At 32.0% G+C, this 18,320-nt stretch overlaps 1 protein-coding gene across 4 annotated transcripts; it reads right to left on the reverse strand.

Annotated features, from left to right (window-relative positions):
• Positions 1-2,284: 2,284 nt before the first annotated feature.
• On the reverse strand, positions 2,285-8,185 carry LOC122595600. 4 transcript variants are annotated; one of them, XM_043767995.1, is made up of 13 exons: positions 8,069-8,185; positions 7,896-7,940; positions 7,746-7,797; positions 7,597-7,670; positions 7,384-7,514; positions 7,050-7,158; positions 6,389-6,546; positions 5,253-5,876; positions 4,527-4,959; positions 4,292-4,377; positions 3,194-3,313; positions 3,021-3,088; positions 2,285-2,573 (listed from the first exon to the last, which is right to left on the reverse strand). In XM_043767995.1, the coding sequence occupies exons 1-13, from the start codon at positions 8,091-8,093 to the stop codon at positions 2,462-2,464; spliced, it is 2,037 nt and encodes a 678-aa protein (XP_043623930.1). In that variant the 5' UTR covers positions 8,094-8,185; the 3' UTR covers positions 2,285-2,461. The 4 variants fall into 4 exon arrangements, with proteins under 4 accessions (XP_043623930.1, XP_043623929.1, XP_043623931.1 ...); XM_043767994.1 differs by having other exon boundaries at positions 4,292-4,392; XM_043767996.1 differs by lacking the exon at positions 6,389-6,546 and having other exon boundaries at positions 4,292-4,392; positions 7,057-7,158.
• Positions 8,186-18,320: the final 10,135 nt, after the last annotated feature.

Below are 18,320 nucleotides of genomic sequence, written 5' to 3' on the forward strand. Positions count from 1 at the left end.
ATGATTTAAACCTTAAAAATCCACATAAAATTATTAAATGATGATACGTGAATTCCACTAATTATATTTTTTAATTTTTCTATTTATCTCCGTTTAATAATTAAAAAGATTTTTAAGTTATTATTAAAATATTTATCATTTCTTTTTTCTTAATATGTGACTTTTTATTACAAATAGTAATGTAGACTGGTCGAGACATGTAAAAAAAGATTTTATAAAGCTATTCTATAAACAAGATTTGTCTAAAAATAAAATAAATAAATAACTAAAAATAAATAGAGGCCATGTGCAAGGAGACCTATAATAAAGTAGTTCTACGGCTCAAATTACTCAATACTGGCCGCTAAAACTTGTGTATGACTCTAATTTTGATTTCTAACAGCATAACTCAACGTGTTTAAAGTTTGTTATTATAATTATGATTATTGTTATTATTACATATCTATCTCACTCGCACAATTCAATTCAAGTCGATCTTTTAAATAATTTTGAATGAAAGCGCTTTGTACAATTGTATACCTCACACGCCCTCATTGAAGGTCTGGATTGTAGTAGATCGTGTTTGTGCCCGGCCCATAAATTAAAATTGGTGTGTGTGTTATCAATAATATAATATTGTAGTGCCGGAAAATTGGGTTTAGTATCCAAAAGCGTAAGGAACTTTTACACATTTCTTATTGTATGACACCTGGACTATCCACTATATTACTGGTTTCATACCTAAAACTTTAAAATTTACCGTAGTCATACCCCAACTTGACGGTCAAACTAACGCCCGTCAGGTCAGGTATCGTCCATGTGGAGAATTGATAAGTTGGGGTATGATGAGAGTAATTTTAAAGTTATAGGTATGAAATCAGTAATATGGTGGATAGTCCAGGTACCAGTTCAGTAAATAACCCTTTTGATAATTGATACATATTTTGAAGATTGTCTCAATTCAACATAACATGCATGTGTTCGCCACATACACTCTTTTTTGCCCATTTTTCTGGTAAAGAACATTGCTTTATGATTCCTTTGATTCCATTAATTTGTATATCACACGGAATGGCATTCGTTAAGTTAACCCTTTAGCAAAACTAGCTCATTTTATGGATCAAGTGCAAATGTGAAGTCATACTATATAGTACGAAAACTTTTTTTTTATCCATAGAAAAAAAGAATAATTGGATGGGAACCCCCTATATCTTTTCCTCAATAATTCTATGCATATAAAAAAAAGTTTTACTTAATTGGTTGCCATTATTTATTTGCAAAGTTAATATGAGTGAGTATGGAAATAAGAGTACATATATATGCATATCAGTATGATCATTGGCAAACTCTAGAAAGCAAAGAGATAAGACACAAATGGTTTTGGAAGCAATGGGGTGAGTTGAGACAAATAAATTTGCAGTGGAGGACCATATACCAGAGTTTTTTTTGTTACCTTTTGAGGACAAACCGGATATTTTTTTTCCTTTTTGTTTAACAAAATATAATACTATAAAATATATGATATTTTAATTTCGAAGTTGCAGATCAATACTTACCCTAACAACTAATCTAGATAGATTAAGATTAAGATGTGGTACAATATACAAAGAAACATTCCATGTAAACAAGTACACTGATTAATAAGACTATATATTGTACTGCATGATCATGTGTGTTTCTCATTTTATGCTTCTTTAGTACGATTTTATGAATTTATGTGTTTGAAATCTATCGTAGGGAATAAGCATCATTATGTTCAAGATTATTTGTCGTTTCGTATTAGTACGTTGTTGTATCATGGTGATCATTGAATACTTGTTTTCTCTAAAGTAAAAGTACGATAGCGAACAAGCTTAAAAAGTAAAAGGTGAAAAGCACAAACTTTGGTACTGTTATTGCGTCTGTGCTAAGATCGATCGGGCAGCATCTGACAACGGGATAACATATTCGGATCAAATCAAAGTTCGACATAGGACTTGTGGACCATTGGCTATTCATTGGATCCCTATTCGTTAGAGTTTGATATCCATCGCACATGGTATTTTCACCGGATCAAAGCTGAGAGAAAACTATGTCATGAACATGACACTTTCTATTAACAGTATTTCGATGCATCATTCGAAATGACTATAAATTTGGGCCATCGTGTATTGGATTATTTAAAGACATAAGCTCCATTCCCCCCCCCCCCCCCCCCCCCCCCCAAGGTACGGTTAAAAAGCCTTAAAATTAATGAGCTAAAAAGCTTGAGCTCTTTCAGATATGCTAATCTGTCTTGAGCATGCATCTTGAGCTTGGCCATACATTGACACAAAAAATAATAATAATCGAAATAGCATCAAGAGAAATATTACATCAGATGCTATGATCAATTGATGATGAGCAAATATCCGCCTCCCGTTTAATACATTTTCCGAAAGAATTCTGCATATATTCTAACTTTTGACCCATAATTTATTGTGTGACAGTTGAAGATATCCAATTAAGATAACTTCAAAGTACCAATCTTCCTGCGTTGTTCTTCGAGTGATCCTCGTTTATTCATGAACACTTGATTCTTTAACGCATGGGTATTTTCCTTTTTCTTGCTTTTTCTGTATAAATTGATACACATTCCAAGTTACAGAAATTCAATTCAACTCATGTATATTTAAAAGTATAGACAACTTATAAAAATCACTGTTTTGAGACACCAAAACAGTAATCAACAAAACTTAAGGTAAATACTGCACACATGACCCACCAGCAAATAGCCCCTATAAGCAATAAATGGGTGGATCAATCACGGTGGATTGGTGGTTAACAAATGTTGTTAGGTTCATACAGACCATTTTGGTGATTAGGAGGTTGTAAATATTTGGATGCTTTGGGAGATTTTTAACCGTTTAGTCCTTGGCCGTTTCATTTTGTCTAGATTGTAGTTTTACCCACAGAACGTATAACCCATATTTTGACAAATTTGTACATAAACATACTGAAACCAATACCTCTAGCTCAAATTCAATAAATTTGGAGAAGATAAATTGAAGGTGGAAACATACCCAGGTTCTCTTTGTCGGAAAAGCAGAACTAGGACACCAAATCCTATCACAAGTGCAATTTTGATTGCCTGAAGATAAAAACAAAAATTAGGATTGGAAAAAAAAAGGATATCCATTTCTTAAGTCTAGTCCTCTGAATACTTTACTATGACATGATAAGACAAAAAATTTACCTGTCCAAGCGATCCATTATAAGCCTCTTCATCTTCGATCGTAGGACTCATATTTTCTGAAATATGAGCCATATTTTCACCTTGGTTCAAAACCTCAGCACCTCCATGATCCACCTCATCCTAAAACTCAAGGAAAGGGTACAAACTTTTTCATGTCAAAATATAGATGATAGTGGTCGTTTAAATTATATTCTATCCAAATGGTCAAATGGGAAATGCATAGAAACTAAAAAATGGATTGTAGTTAAATGTTTAAAACCTCCTAAAGAGAGTACTATCTAGAAATATAGCTTTTATAATTATATATATATGCTTATCAAATATAATGTTTAAAAATGGACAAAAAGTGTTGTCGATCTGACCCAATCCAACACGCCTGATCCACTCATATTGCAACCTCTAGTTTATAAAAGGTGGCAAACTGATTTACCTACATAGATTTGTGACATATTTGTTTTTGTTTAAGGGGAAAATGGATGAAGTTAGAACAATTATATAAAGGGAAAATTCCATAAAAAGGTAACCTATTTAGTATTTACATGAAATTCCTATTAAAGGTAACCTTTTTTGTTTTCGTCTATTTAAAGGATCTTATTTTCAAAAAATTCCTGATAAAGGGTATATCGTTAGTTTTTGACAGACGGAGCTCGGTAAGTGCCACGTCATCAAAACTGATGACGTGGCACTTAACGAGCTCCGTCTGTCAAAAACTAACGATATACCCTTTATTAGGAATTTTTTGAAAATAATTTCCTTTAAATAGACGAAAACAAAATAGGTTACCTTTAATAGGAATTTCATGTAAATAGGTTACCTTTTTATGGAATAAACCCTTATATAAATGAAAATTGCTCAGATGTGTATTCAAAATGCCTATAAAACTTTCTAAATCATTTTTCATAAAAGAGTTGATAAAGTTTTATCATAATAATTAACACATTTAATATATACAAAAATCGGAAAACAAAAGGCTAACAAGTGCTTATGGTTTGACTCAATCCAAGCCATCCATTCTGACTTGAACCCATGTCAACCCATTCCCAGCCCACCCATTTTCCACCTCTTAATGATGAGAAATATAAGTATAAAGTCACTTACTTTCATGACAACTTGAGGTTTAGATGCAACAATTTTTTCTTCATGGCCTATTTCTCCGATTTTGCGACCACCTAATAGGCTCCTTCCTGTATCACCATGGGCTGTCATACATAAAAGTCTTTTCTCATCAAGAAATATCTATGGACTGGAACCATCAGGGTCAAAGTACTCGAAATTATCTTTTGTAGTCGTTCTACCACGACAACTATCTTTTTTGGTAAAATTTTAAAATCACCTGGAGACATTCTTCCTGAAGTCGCAGCATCTTCTTCACATGAATTTTGTACACTATTTGTGTTAGTTTCCGTGAAAGCAGTCTTCTCTTCATTATTTACAGTTACATTTCTATCTGTGGCCACTACAGAATCTTTTGGCAATTTTACTTTTCCCTCTGGATCATTCTTGTTCAATTGCATATTCGTTTCACTTGGTTCTACAAAACTGTTGTTAGAAGCATCCTGGTCTTCTTTTGTTATGATGCTTGAGAGGTTTTTTCTCAGATCCCCTGTACTAAAAGAAGTTCTGAGTCTGGTTCGACTCAATGTTTCTGAGTTCTTGAGGCTAGATTCAGACTTCTCATTATAATCCTTTATCAACATATCGTTTAATGAACGTAAGGTTCCAGCTCTGTATGGTTTTGTACCTAAAGGCTTAAGAGGTACTCTATCCTGAAATCAATTCGAACAAAAGAAACTAGTTAGGTGACACGTTTGACCACTTTACCTACAAATGGGTCAATTGAGGTGATATTTTATCACCAACGGGTCAAGAGACTGAAACTAAGAAACTTAGATAATAATGAAGGGGTTCAAAAAAGTGTAGAACAATTTTTGGCAAGAAAACCCGACCCAATTTGACCAGTTACCCAACTAGCTTGACCCGACAATTTTCCAACCTCTAAAAGTATAAACTTGTAACTTTATAAATTAATAACACGCCAAAATAGAGTGGACAGGCACACCTGAGACACGCTACTTTCAAATACACTAATCATCTTCTTAATATTGCGCGGAGTTTTTTCTGATGAGCCCTGCTTATCCGGTTCATCTATAAGCTTAGGGGAAAAAGATTTAATCTTTTCAGCTATAGTTGATCTTGAAGATCCCACATCATGAGCAGATGAACCATGAAAGCTTGTGGATACATCCGCTTGTTGTGATTGATTCTTGCCGCTTGTTATTGGTTTCGTTGCGTTTTCTTGTAAGATAGGAGAACTTTTGCTTTGTTTTCCCATATCATGGTCCAAGCTTGATTTGGCTGAATTATTCTTCTTCATGAGATTGAGAGAATCGATAGCTTCTACAGTTGCTACTTGATCCCCTTCTAAAGAAATCTTGGGTATTTCCGGCAATTCTAACTGAATCTCATTGTTCTTGTTTGAACTAGCTTGGGTCTCTTGTAACAAAGGAGTAGATGTGCTCTCACTTATACTTTTGTATTCATGATTCTGCTCAGATATCTTCTTAGAAAAATTAGCAGAAGTATTTGGTTCTGCAGCTTTGTTCTTATTTGCTGAGGCTGTTGGTGAATCAGTCCGTTCTGTCAAGAGAGAGGATGAAGTCTCATCCTTCCTATCTGTAGCATTCTAAAACACAATGGTTGTGTGTTAAATAGTAAAGTCTACAAAGCCACACCTAAATCTATGTGTTAAAAATGTAGATAGAGACTCTTTCCACTGATTTACTTATGAAGGTCAGTTTGCGCTACGATTCATCTTAAACGGGCCAAATAATAACTAATTGCTAAAAGAGAAACATTTCAAATGGGCTAAAAGTAGTCTTCATGCATACTTAAGGCATTTGTTATTCCAGAAATATTTAAATGGACAAAACAGTTGTAGCAGACACTTTCCAACCTACACCAAAAAAAAAAATCCCATTTCTACACCCCCAACCCACTGACACACCTACACAATAACAACCAATAACATGCATTTTTTTCAGTCCACTACTGACCGATTCGTAGGATATCACTGAACCAACAAATGACGCAAAAATTAGTTTTTGAATTGTTGTAGGCGAATATCCAACTAACACGAGCCTTGTTTACAGTAAGTAGAACAGTTAAGTTATTGAGCTACACATTTTAATCCTTAACTGTAAATAATTGCCTCTGGAAAGATTCTTCTTCTATCCCATCACTAGATTTTAAAACCTTAACGGAAGGATCGATAGAGGTTGATAGACCGTTTTTTGCAGCAGCATTATTGAAACTGCTTTTTTGGAAATCTTCAGAAGACTTAGCCCTTAAAACATCTAGACAAAACCTTTCAGAAAAGTTTCACTATAAGATCGATTGAAAACAAAAGAAACATGTGTCCTATGGAAGTCATTTAGTTCTTCCATCTGTGCTAGAGGTGGTGATTTGGACAGGGCAAGCAGTCAAGCACTAGGCAGGGGGGTTGGGTAATGGGTCAAAATGCATATGCGCCATGGCATCTGAAGGATATACAAGCTATGTCCAAAATGTTTACTTTTATTGTAAACAACTTGTGTATCGTATATTGGCAAAAAATAAGTTGTTTCAATATTTATCAGATCTTTTGAGTAAAGTGATTTAGGAGGTTCCCTGCATCAAAGGTTTAAACAATGTGCAACATTTAACCCGTTATACCAAATTAGCCCCTTTACTTATTAGCCAATATGACCCTTACATGTGAAACATAACCAAAGTCAACCCATTCATGAGACTTAAAAGGATTGAAATTGTCATCTCTAAGTTGTGCTTAAGTGTTTCTTTAGACAATGCAAGATCAAACCTGAGACCTCATGTCTGCGCAAAGAGGATGCAAGAATTTGGGCACTATCTGCATTTCTTAGCCTGCTACTAAGAATTTCAGCTTCCTTCTTCTTCATTGCAGATTCTCTCTACATATAACGATATAAATTTACAAAATAAATATACAAAAAAATCCTTGGGTTGCTTTGTGTATCATAGCAATCATATAAGGTAGCTCGTGACTCACAAGTAACATCCTCTTCACACAATCTAGTTACACAAAATTTAAAGTGGCAAATGAATAGTTAAATAATAACTTTGAAAATGCCCGTCAAAACACCTCCTGAGTAACTAGAAAAGAACAGAGGTTGTACCATCAAACGAATTCGGTTCCTCTCCTCATCACTAAGAACAAACTCCAACTTCATACGTATAAGTCCACCTCCTTGAATGGGAAACACATCATCCCATGTACCTTTTTCAATTATCAACATAGTTGTGACACCTATTGCACAATATCAATCCATCCTTAATTAGACTCAGATCAACCTAACTTATAGACAATGTGTACTAATATTATAATGAACCTGAATGCGACACTTGGTTCCCGTCTGCATCTTGAATTGTGATGATCAAATTATCTCTCAAATTTGTCAAAGGGCTGTACTGATATAACATCAATATCTTGAAACAATGTTCATAAACAAGAACACAAATACGAGAACCAAAAGCTTACAAAGAAAATGTCTCATTTTCTCTAGCTTCATGCTCAACTTTCCCCAATGAAACTACACCGTTTCAATACATATGCCATATGAGTGATTAAACATTAGAAAGTTGTCCCATTTAGGAATTCCACAAAACAAGAAATAAACCCAAGACATACCCTTGACAAAACTTGATGAAGGTGGAAGCTCCTTCAAGTCGACAACTATGAAATTAATAAATAAATAAACAGCACACATCATTACATAAGGGTATTATATATAAAATTTAAGAAAACATGAATATAAAGTTGAACAAAGAAAGATTTTTTTAATTTAAAATAAAAAAAAGAACCTGAAACATGAATGGATCCTGGCATTGGAGAGCAAAGAGAATGGTGAATTTTTGGGGTGAGTAAATGCGCATGTGTAAAAATTTTGTGGATGATGGAATGGGGTTGTGTTTGTGATGTGAGTGTGTGATTGAATTTTTTTCTATTTCTATTTGCACCACATATATGCCCTCCCATGTCAAACAAACTCCAAATTTGTCTTACTCACTCAAAGATATCAAGTTGAATTCGTTTCAACTTTCATTAACAAAACCATTAAACCGAAATTATTTACTGTTATTATTTTTGCTAATGAGGGATTTACAATGATATATTTATTAAAAACAATGTTTTATGGACCAAACTTCCATGGGGAAATGACAATGACATCTAGTATGAGGTACCTTAACAAGGTTTTATGTTTATTAACTTTTTCATTATGTTTATGTATAGCTTTTTTTTTAATTAGCAATTTTGAATTTAGTGACTTTGGTTTTACTATATCTAGCTTCAATTTCATAAGAAACCTGATTATTTTCTTGAAAACCTCTATCTCCGATATAGTCAACAATTTGCTCACATTCTCAAATTTCCCCAATTGGTTTTATAAATCTATAATCACAACGTTTATAAGTTCAATAACTAAATAAGTCGGTGACATGTCAAGTAAATGAACGAACATATTAAAAGATTTACCTTTTTAATTTAAAACTGGGAATGAATTTTACTCAAACATTTTATTATGAATCGATGGGATATCATGATTAAATATTATAGTTAATGCATATTTATTGTTTGATATTGATATTGGTAAGGACCTCCAATTACTTGCAAGTTGGAGACTTCGCAATTAAAATTTGCAGGACCAAACAATCATACATGATTAAACTACACGAAGGCTTGTTAGGTATTACGAATTACTTTTCTCTAACAATTTAAATTAATGTATTACGTCATTTATAATCATTTCAAGTTTGACAATATATGGATTGGATAGTTTTGGTACATCGTATAGAGTTTTAGTGTTTTACTAACCATAACCAGATTTAAGGTTTACGGGGAACAAAATCCGAGTGTATAAACTATTAAGAATGCATCTCAAACTTGACACTACCATCAAAAGCTAGTTGGTGAATGTTTTTTTACCAATATGTTTTTACTCAATCAAAAAATATGGAAAATGTTTTTTTACCATTTTAGTCGTCTTTAGCTAAAATGGCAAACATAATACTTCTTAAATATGATTTCATCCCTACTGTCTCTCATAAATTTTTAGTCGTATATTATTAAACGTTTTAAGATGTTGTAGAAAAAAATTTTAATTTTAAGATAAAGATTAGACCCTTACCAACATTTAAGATCAACAAAGTAAATATTTTGGTCTTAATAGTAAATACGATTATACGAATACATTTACTTAATCATCGTGTATTGTAGATTTGCAGCTGCTACTAGATTGAGCCGGAGTGGGTTTCATTGGTCTTCCTTTAGCCAATTAACTTCTTTTTTTTTTTGAAAGTTGAATTTCGTTGGAAACTTCGTGTCGTGATTTGACAGCGGGAGGTCTAGCATACTTTTTCTTAACCGGGTTCGCGCTAGAGAGCTCTCTCGAAATAGAAATGCCTATTTCAAATACCCGATGAGGAGAAAACCCATACTAATCTGCCCGAAGGCACGAAGACTAATAGGGATAAACCATGCCCCTCAGACTTGAACCTAGTTATATACCCAAGTCAAATCCTTATAAAGGGACTTAATTCCTATGTCCTCCCCATGGCTTGAACTCAATGCCTCATGCAAGGAGATGATCATACAACCATTGAGCTAAAGCTCAAGGAAGCATTTGTAACCACCGTACTTATGGGCCGAATCTTAACAATCTATTATTATGGGCTTTTAAAGTTTTAGGACTTAAGCCCAACACGTCAAAGTCGTCATGTATAGATGTAATCGTGGTCTCATGTACTTTACAACGTATCGTTACAACAATAAACAATTGCATGGTCAATATTAAAACAAAGTTGTTAATAGAATGAAGTTATTGAATTTTTGGTAATATGAATTATTATATGGTTAAAGTTCTTAATAGTTGGATGGGATTAATAGTTGCGATTAAAAAATAATAAGATTAAAGAGGAATTGTTTAGCCTGAGCACATTCCCGCGTGATGCATCGGTGTGGTGATGGCGGCGATAGAGACGGTGGTTGTGGTGGTGGCTACGATGTTTATATAAAACTAGTTGATCTAAAAGGAGGTATGGTAATTAGTGTAAGAGTTGGAAAATGTATGTTGCAAGTTATTCATTAACAATATTATATGTACATTATGTGAAGATATTTAAACTAATGAATCAAGAGATTAATAGTTTGAGTATATCAAGGTTTTTTTTTTAAAAAAAATCATTATAGATAAAAAGTAATAAAATGCTTGAAAAATGAGTGATTGTAGTTGATTAAGTAAAAAATACTTAATGTTAAAAACGGGGAATTTGGTTCAGATGTTAAGGACTCGGATTACCCGTTTAATTTACTAGATTATCGAAATCGTTTTAGGTAACAATCTCGCATTTTCATTTGAGGGATTTATGATATTTCAAATTTAAGGTTCTTAATTTCTTTCATTTTTTCTTATTTAAGTCAATCGAAAGCCAATAATATTATATTTCTTATGAATCACGTGAGAAAGTTCATTACAATTAGTATTTAATTCTAAGAAAATGCTAAATGAAGCCATTAAGGCTTTATTTAACGTGCATAAAAATGTTACACATTTCCATATTAAATGTCAGTCCCTGAATTTTATGGTAAGTGCACAACTAATTAATGCACCTTAACTAAAGCTCTTAAAGCTTTTTTTAGCAAAACCCTTAATTTTATATCTATATAGGTTGTATATTTGGTTTTGCATACTTGTCTACTCGATGGATTAAATATAAGAAAGATACTAGATGTAGTCAAAAGAGCTACATTTAACGTGCATAAAAAATTATATTTTTCATGCATATCCCTAAATTTTATGTACGTATACACCTATTTAATCCACGCAATCTTTAGAGTTTTGTTTAGTAAAATCCTAAATATGAATTATGAGCTACTTCTAGTTCTAGATTTAGTATTTGGGTGGCTAACATAAACTAGATGGAGATTAGGTTGCCCGCTATACACGTAAAAGAAGATTGGATATTGTTTTTCTAGTTGTTGCTGTCAAAGGTAAATCAGGCCTAGTAAGTCCTACAATACGAAGGGCCCAGTATTTTACATGGGCCATCTTATCAAAATTGTTTGGATAAGTTATGACACCTTTTAAGTTTTTTCTTTTCATTTCTTTCTTTTTCAACGAATTTGAAACTTAAAAGGTTTTATGTGTGCGTTTCAATATTTGCTACGACCACGAGTCCACGACACCCTTAGGCCTTAACATATATAATAAACATTGTACATTACTTATTTATTTATTATTATATTTTATGAATTTTATTTGAGCCAACAAGAGTTATGAATGGAGCATACTATTAACACCAGAGAATTTGGCTATTGATACCATACCTCAAAAGGGCGAAATTCACCCCTAATGACCTAAAAATTTCACCTTTTTTGCTTATGAGTCAACGGTCAGTCAACAACATTAATGAGAGTTATGTTTTGACTTTGAACTGAAGGGGTAAAATTTGTCCTTTTGAGGTTTGTCCCGTTTGACTTTTCCTTTTTACAACAACCATTCATTAATACCATGCATTTCACCCTCCTTTTATTTTTTCTACTTTTCAAATTTTTTGAAAATAATATTTTGATATGTGAAGCAATATCTTGAGGATTGAAATATCTTTTAATGGATACGTGACGTAATATTTAAGCAACATGTGTCCTTTTAGTCTACGCGAGTATTTAGTTAAAACTTTAAAACAAAAATATGTTTAAAAAATGTATGTAATGTATGCTATTGTGTTATTGATACATTTTAACTTGATATAACGAATATATCAATTAAAATAATAATTCATACTATATTATAAATCAAATTTCCTCCATATTTTCAATATTGATTTTAAGTACCTCCCCAAAATACTCCTTCTATTTATACTCCTCTTATTTATTCTATATTTACCTAAAATAACTATAATACCTTTTTTCTCTCCTCAAATCTCAACAAATCATTTTTTTATCTCTCTTTCATAAATCATTTTATTCTTCTAATTCATTCAACATCTTTTATTTCAAAAACTGTAGATCGATAAATTATAAAAGTTATATGGGTGTTCTTAAAATTTCATGCTCTTTCATTAGAATGGTCATTCAATATACTTTCGATGAATTTTTTAATCCGAGGGCAGAGCCCGTATGGCTAAGAACGGAGCCCGTCAGGTAGATCACCCCATTACCACCACCGCCGCTGCCGCCATTACGTCACCACCCCGCCATCACCTCCATCACCGCCGCAACGCACCGGTACCGTTCTCGTAATTTATAAAATAAAACTAACTATTGTATTAAAAAAATGTTGAAAAATGGTGATGTTGCAATTTTTACAATATTTGTTTTTTTGATTATTCTAGGCACCGTACACGTATCGGTAATATCTTTAAATCTAAACAAATTATATGACATCATCGTTTTGAGCTAATGACTCTAACTATTGAGATTGATTTAAAAATTTGTTAAGGATTACTTTAAGTTTTGGGGTTTCCAACCTAACTTATCAGTATAGAGTTATATATATGTAAAATACTAGAAAAATTGCCCTTGCATAGCGGCGGAAACATAGTTTCTACTTTCACTAATGTTTTGAGATGTGTGATTAACTCCAAAAATTTTTTTAATTCTGGTGAATTCTTAAAATCCGTCGAGATAAAGAAAAATGAAGAGAGAAAGGGAGAGAAATATGAAAGGACCACATGAACCACAAATGTGAAAGGACTGTTGGTCATATTCTTAATTATGCAATCAGTGTGTCAAATAATTATCTTGTCGTTAATGCAAGATGAGAATGGATTGTTTTAATCCATCATGTTAAAAATGAATTTATCGTGTCTTAAGTTAAAAATTGAAGTCTTAAAATTTATAAAGATTAACTTAAAAATTAAAGTCTTAAAATTCATAAGGAGAGTAGAAGAAATGCTTTATATATGAGCATAAATAATGCTATTAGATGAATTCAGCATGCATCTTTTCACGTATATAGCATTTGAGTCCGGTAATACCGGCCGGTATTACCGGTATTACCGGTATCGGAGACTACATTGGTATTTTAAGTCCGGTATTTTTCTGGTATTTTCACTATTCAATATCGGCCGGTATTTCTGGTATTCCCGGTATTTTCCGGTATTACCATACCGGTATTTTCAAAAAATAAATTTTGATTTTTTTAAAAAAGGTATTTTTATGATACTTTAATGTTATTTTTTGTTACTTGTAAACTTTAAAACCTATATTTTGTTATGAAATACAAATTTGGTATTATTTTTGAGTAAATTATAATTGCATTTTGACTATTTTTGTTAAATTGTAACAAGTTTTGTAGGATTTTTACACAAAAAATATAATAAATTAAAAATAGTCGTACCGGCCGGTATTTCCGATATTACCGATAATACCGGTAATACCGGAAATTTTTTTTCACACCGGTATAACTAAAATACCGGTTTTTAAAACATTGACAATGTATACATGATAATGAATGATGTACCATACATCAATGCCCCACAACTTTCAACTTACAACTTTCATTTTCATCTCTTTTCTTAATCTCAAACACTCATTTTTTTTCTCTCTCCTTCATAAATCATTTTATTCCTCTAATTCATTCAAATTTTTTAATCTCAAAAAACGTACATCTATAAATTATAAAAATTATATGAGTGTTCTTATAATTTCATCCTTTTTCATTAAATATGTCATTCGATATACTTTTGACGGAGCCCGTACGGCTAAGGCATTTTGTTATCACACTCTATGACCTATCACCTTTTATGACCTATCACACTCTATGACCTGTCACATCTTATGAACTATCACACTCTATGACCTATCATCCCCACCATCTCACCGCCGCAACGTGCGGATACTTTCTCTCATATCTTATAAAAAAAGAACATCTGTTACTTTTATGTAGTTAATATAAATGTGAATTTTGGAATTTTTATATTTAGATTTATAACATCGCTAAATTTATCCAAGGGTTATATTTAATATATTTGAAACTCATCTAAATGTTCTAGCTTAACCAAAAAGATTTTTAAGATTCGTTTTTATCTATACTTCTATACTTTTTTATTTAAAAAAAGCCCAATGTTGAAAGTTATATAAAGGAAAATGTCTAAAATACCTTTTATGATTATATTACACTATTAGTCATTTATCTGTTAAAATATTCCCATTAACTCTTCACATCAATTACTTTTACATTAATTTTCTACACCACTCAGCCCCGCCTTAACCACCAACAGTCTTCCTCTACCATCACAACGTCACCGCCATAAACACCGTCTCATTGCACGAGTATCTTGCTAGTATATATTGATAGAGATTAGATCTAAGTTACATAAATATACATGAAAAATATAAATTATAAACTTAAGATATTTTTAAACATTATATATTTATTTTTATAAAAAAAAAAGTTCTAAAGTATTTATTTTATGATATAAATTAGATTAAATTAAACAAAGGTAAAAAAAAAAGAAAAAGAAAAAAAGTAGTCACATTATCCTTTTGGTTTACTTTTCTGACATGTCACATCAATGTCAAAAGGGGCAAATTTCGTCCCTTTTGCCCTCACAAAATTCGCCCCTTCTGAGGGGTGTCAATAGATTAAAATGGTGTCAATAACATGCCCCTTATGAATTGACATGAGCGTTTTTTTAAGGAGTGAATCATTTGTGATTATCGAGAGGCTTAACATACATTGTCTTAACTGTGACGCGTTAGAGAGTTTTATCGACAAGCAAATGCAAATCACCGTTAAATCCTTGAGAAAACTGTTATCGGACCACTTGTTATTAAAATAAGTTTTTTTACAACACATACAATCACATATATTATCAGCTTCGATGAAGGGTTGTACGGAAAGATAGTAATGTTTAGATACCCCTACAAAAATTTTTATTTATCTTTTTATAATGAACTTTTATTTTGAGTACAATATCTTCCAAATTTCTAAACATATTTAACATAGAAATCTAAAGCTGTATTAAGTGAAAAATATCACTAACCAATTTGTTGGTCTGTCATTCGGGTGGTATGGTATTATTATAATTTAGTTATCTAACTGATAACTACGTTTGAAAGGATAACAATTAAGAAGGGCATCTATGAAATGATATTGACAGTCACTAACCACAGATATCTACATTCCTAAGGATAAGTGGGAATTTTATTTTGGGGGAAGAATGAGTGTAAAAGAAATGTATATATACTTCTTTTACAAAGAGAAAACTAAAGATTCAATTTGTATATTACTTTTTGAATATAAATAAATTACAACGCTTATGTTTCTTTGAACATTTTGATAATTATTTGGTTTTCTATCATCAAGTATATTTACCTCAGAAAATGTAGCTGTTATTGCTTGATGAAAATAAACCTTGATTATTTGTTATGTAAAATACAAGAAGAAATTAATGAAAATTGACACAAGGAATGTTGGAGGTTGAAGCAAAGCAGCAACTACTTTGTGACTTTGTGTGCATCATACATAGCTGATAGCATGGGTTTGTAACCAAATAAATGGGCCTAACCACATGACAAGACGTCCCCGACCCAACCAACTAACCAACCTAAATGCGTAGGTGTCTTATTTGGTTTGTTGTATGGTTCAACCAATATCTTCTTCACCATAACTAATTTCCTTTTACCAACAAACAAATTGGAAGCAACTGTTATTTGATGATAAATCCAAAATAAAAAATATGATTAAATAGAACAAAACGACTAATTTGGTTTATATATACGAGCATAATACCCGCGCATTGCGGCGGAATTTTATTTTAAGAATGAGATAGATTCGGGGGTAGTCTAGTCCAACTGTAGAGGTGGGTATAGAAAGGTAAGGGGCATTTTAGACTTATCAGGTTCTTAATGACTTAAAGCTAATTTGCTTTATAAGGGAGTATAGATAACTCAACTGTTTCTAAAATTGTCGAAATTGTTTTGTTTTATATATTTTTTACACTATATAACCTTTTTAGGGGTAATAGGTTGTCAAACTATTTTCTAATATTCCAAAATTTGTCATTTTTTTTGTACATATAAAATAAAGAAAAGAGATTTGACTCGTAGCTGATTAACGGTTGTGTGAACAGCTTAACACATAGATACGAGTTGCTACATCTCTATGCTTTGTTCGATCATGCATTGCTAGATCGCGAGTCTTTAAATTATTGTTACAAGGATAATTAAATAACAAAAGTTATACATCTACTACTTCGAAAGCACTTGTTAGTTTAGCATTACGTTTGTTGAAACCTTACTCAAGTAGTTGAAACTACTACAAATTAAGATAGGTCACAAGTCAAATAGTTATCACTTAAAGTTGTTATATTATAAGTTTTAGGATCATGTTATTAAAGTTAGATTGCGTGTTGCCGTGTTATATCTAGAAGTAATTAAGAAACGTATTATCTCAATTTGAAAAAAAGCCTAAAAGAATTACTATATTAGACCGTCAAATATAATTTTGTATCAAAATATTTTCGAACTACACTTTTACATATCCGAATCTTACAAAACAAGATAATTTCAGTATCAAAAGTAGTCTTTGTTGTGAGTGATAAATTGATAAGCTTCCTTTAAAGTTTAAATGAGTAAACACGTCTAAGTTTCGTTTCTTTAGCATAAATATATGATAATGAAATACACGCAAAGTTGACTTAATTTCCTTTTAATATAATTCCAAAAAAAAAAAAAAACTGATAACAAAATTTTATGATTTTGATTACGATATAGTTTGACTTGTAGTCTGTAAACGTTTGATAACATTGATAATGTCATGTTGCTTCCTAACTCAATTTATAAAACTTATTGTTAGAATATAAGCACAGTTATCATATCACAAATAACGAGTGCGCAACGGAAAAAAAAACGTTTATGTAATCATATTAATTAACAAAGTAATGAATAGAAAATGTGTACCTTTGTGCAAAGTTTCCAATAATATTATCAATAATTATTATTATTGTTGTAAGGTCTAAACTAAAACCCCTCTACGATCGAACACTTGACACCCCTATATCGTATGCTAGAACCCGATCACGAACTCACAAACCCGTTGTGTTTTTCCCCTTGATGTCGAACCCCAAAACCCTTTGGGTTTTTGCCTTCGGTCGAGAGAGAGAGAGAGAGAGAGAGAGAGAGAGAGAGAGAGAGAGAGAGAGAGAGAGAGAGAGAGAGAGAGAGAGAGAGAGAGAAGAGAGAGAAAGAGAGATTTGTTTAGGGTTTTCAAAACTAATTGTCTTGGATGAATAAAAACCCTTAACCCTTAATCTCTATTTAAAGAGATTAATTAGAAGTGTTTTTCAACTTGGTGGACAAGTTAGAGTGGGATTAGGAAACCCCTTATGGATTTCGATCCCCCCCCTATCTTGTACAATTAGGAAACCTTTAATTTATAATTTAATCCTTTCTCTTTAATTAATTAAACACTATTAAATCTTTAACACAACACAATTTAATTAATTATTTAAATGATCATTTCAATTAATATATAATTTTAATATACTAATTAAATATATAGAGTTCACGTGTCATTTTGTGTAACTCCGTAGGCTTAAATGATTTCTGGACATGCATTTATTAAAACGTGATCATATTCCAACTCTTATATCAACGAAGCCTTTTTTTTTAACAACAATAAAATTTAATTAACAAAATTAAAGAATGCGAGCAAGAAAGTAGCCAATACAAGAAATAAACATTTTGATCCGAAGCACAAATCATGAATAGATCTCTAGAATAATATCAGCAAAGACTTTTATTTGCACAATTTTGTATATATGATGCACAACTTATGTTGGACAAAAAATCTAAAAGTTACACACTTACACAAGTTTGATCATATGACCAACAAGATGTTCTCTTACATAGTTACAGTTAGGGCTGTCAATGGGTTCGAGTTCGAGTTTGAGTTCGGGTTGACATGTTCGGGTTGGCGGGTTGGTGGGTTGAAAAACTCCGACCCTAACCCAACCCATTAAAAGTTTCAGGTCAGATATTTCAACCTTGACCCACAACCCGTTAACCTATGACCCAACCCATGTGACCCGAGAAGCAAATATATATAAA

The sequence above is a fragment of the Erigeron canadensis genome, chromosome 4, assembly GCF_010389155.1.
Source record: "Erigeron canadensis isolate Cc75 chromosome 4, C_canadensis_v1, whole genome shotgun sequence".
Taxonomy (NCBI): domain Eukaryota; kingdom Viridiplantae; phylum Streptophyta; class Magnoliopsida; order Asterales; family Asteraceae; genus Erigeron; species Erigeron canadensis.

Excerpts from the sequence above, each read along its gene's own strand:
- LOC122595600 (XM_043767994.1), bottom strand. The coding sequence starts at position 8,093 with ATGCCAGGATCCATTCATGTTTCAG. Across the intron at positions 7,798-7,895 it reads TTCATCAAGTTTTGTCAAGG|TTTCATTGGGGAAAGTTGAG; the intron begins GTATGTCTTGGG and ends GAAACGGTGTAG. Across the intron at positions 7,515-7,596 it reads GAACCAAGTGTCGCATTCAG|GTGTCACAACTATGTTGATA; the intron begins GTTCATTATAAT and ends ATTGTGCAATAG.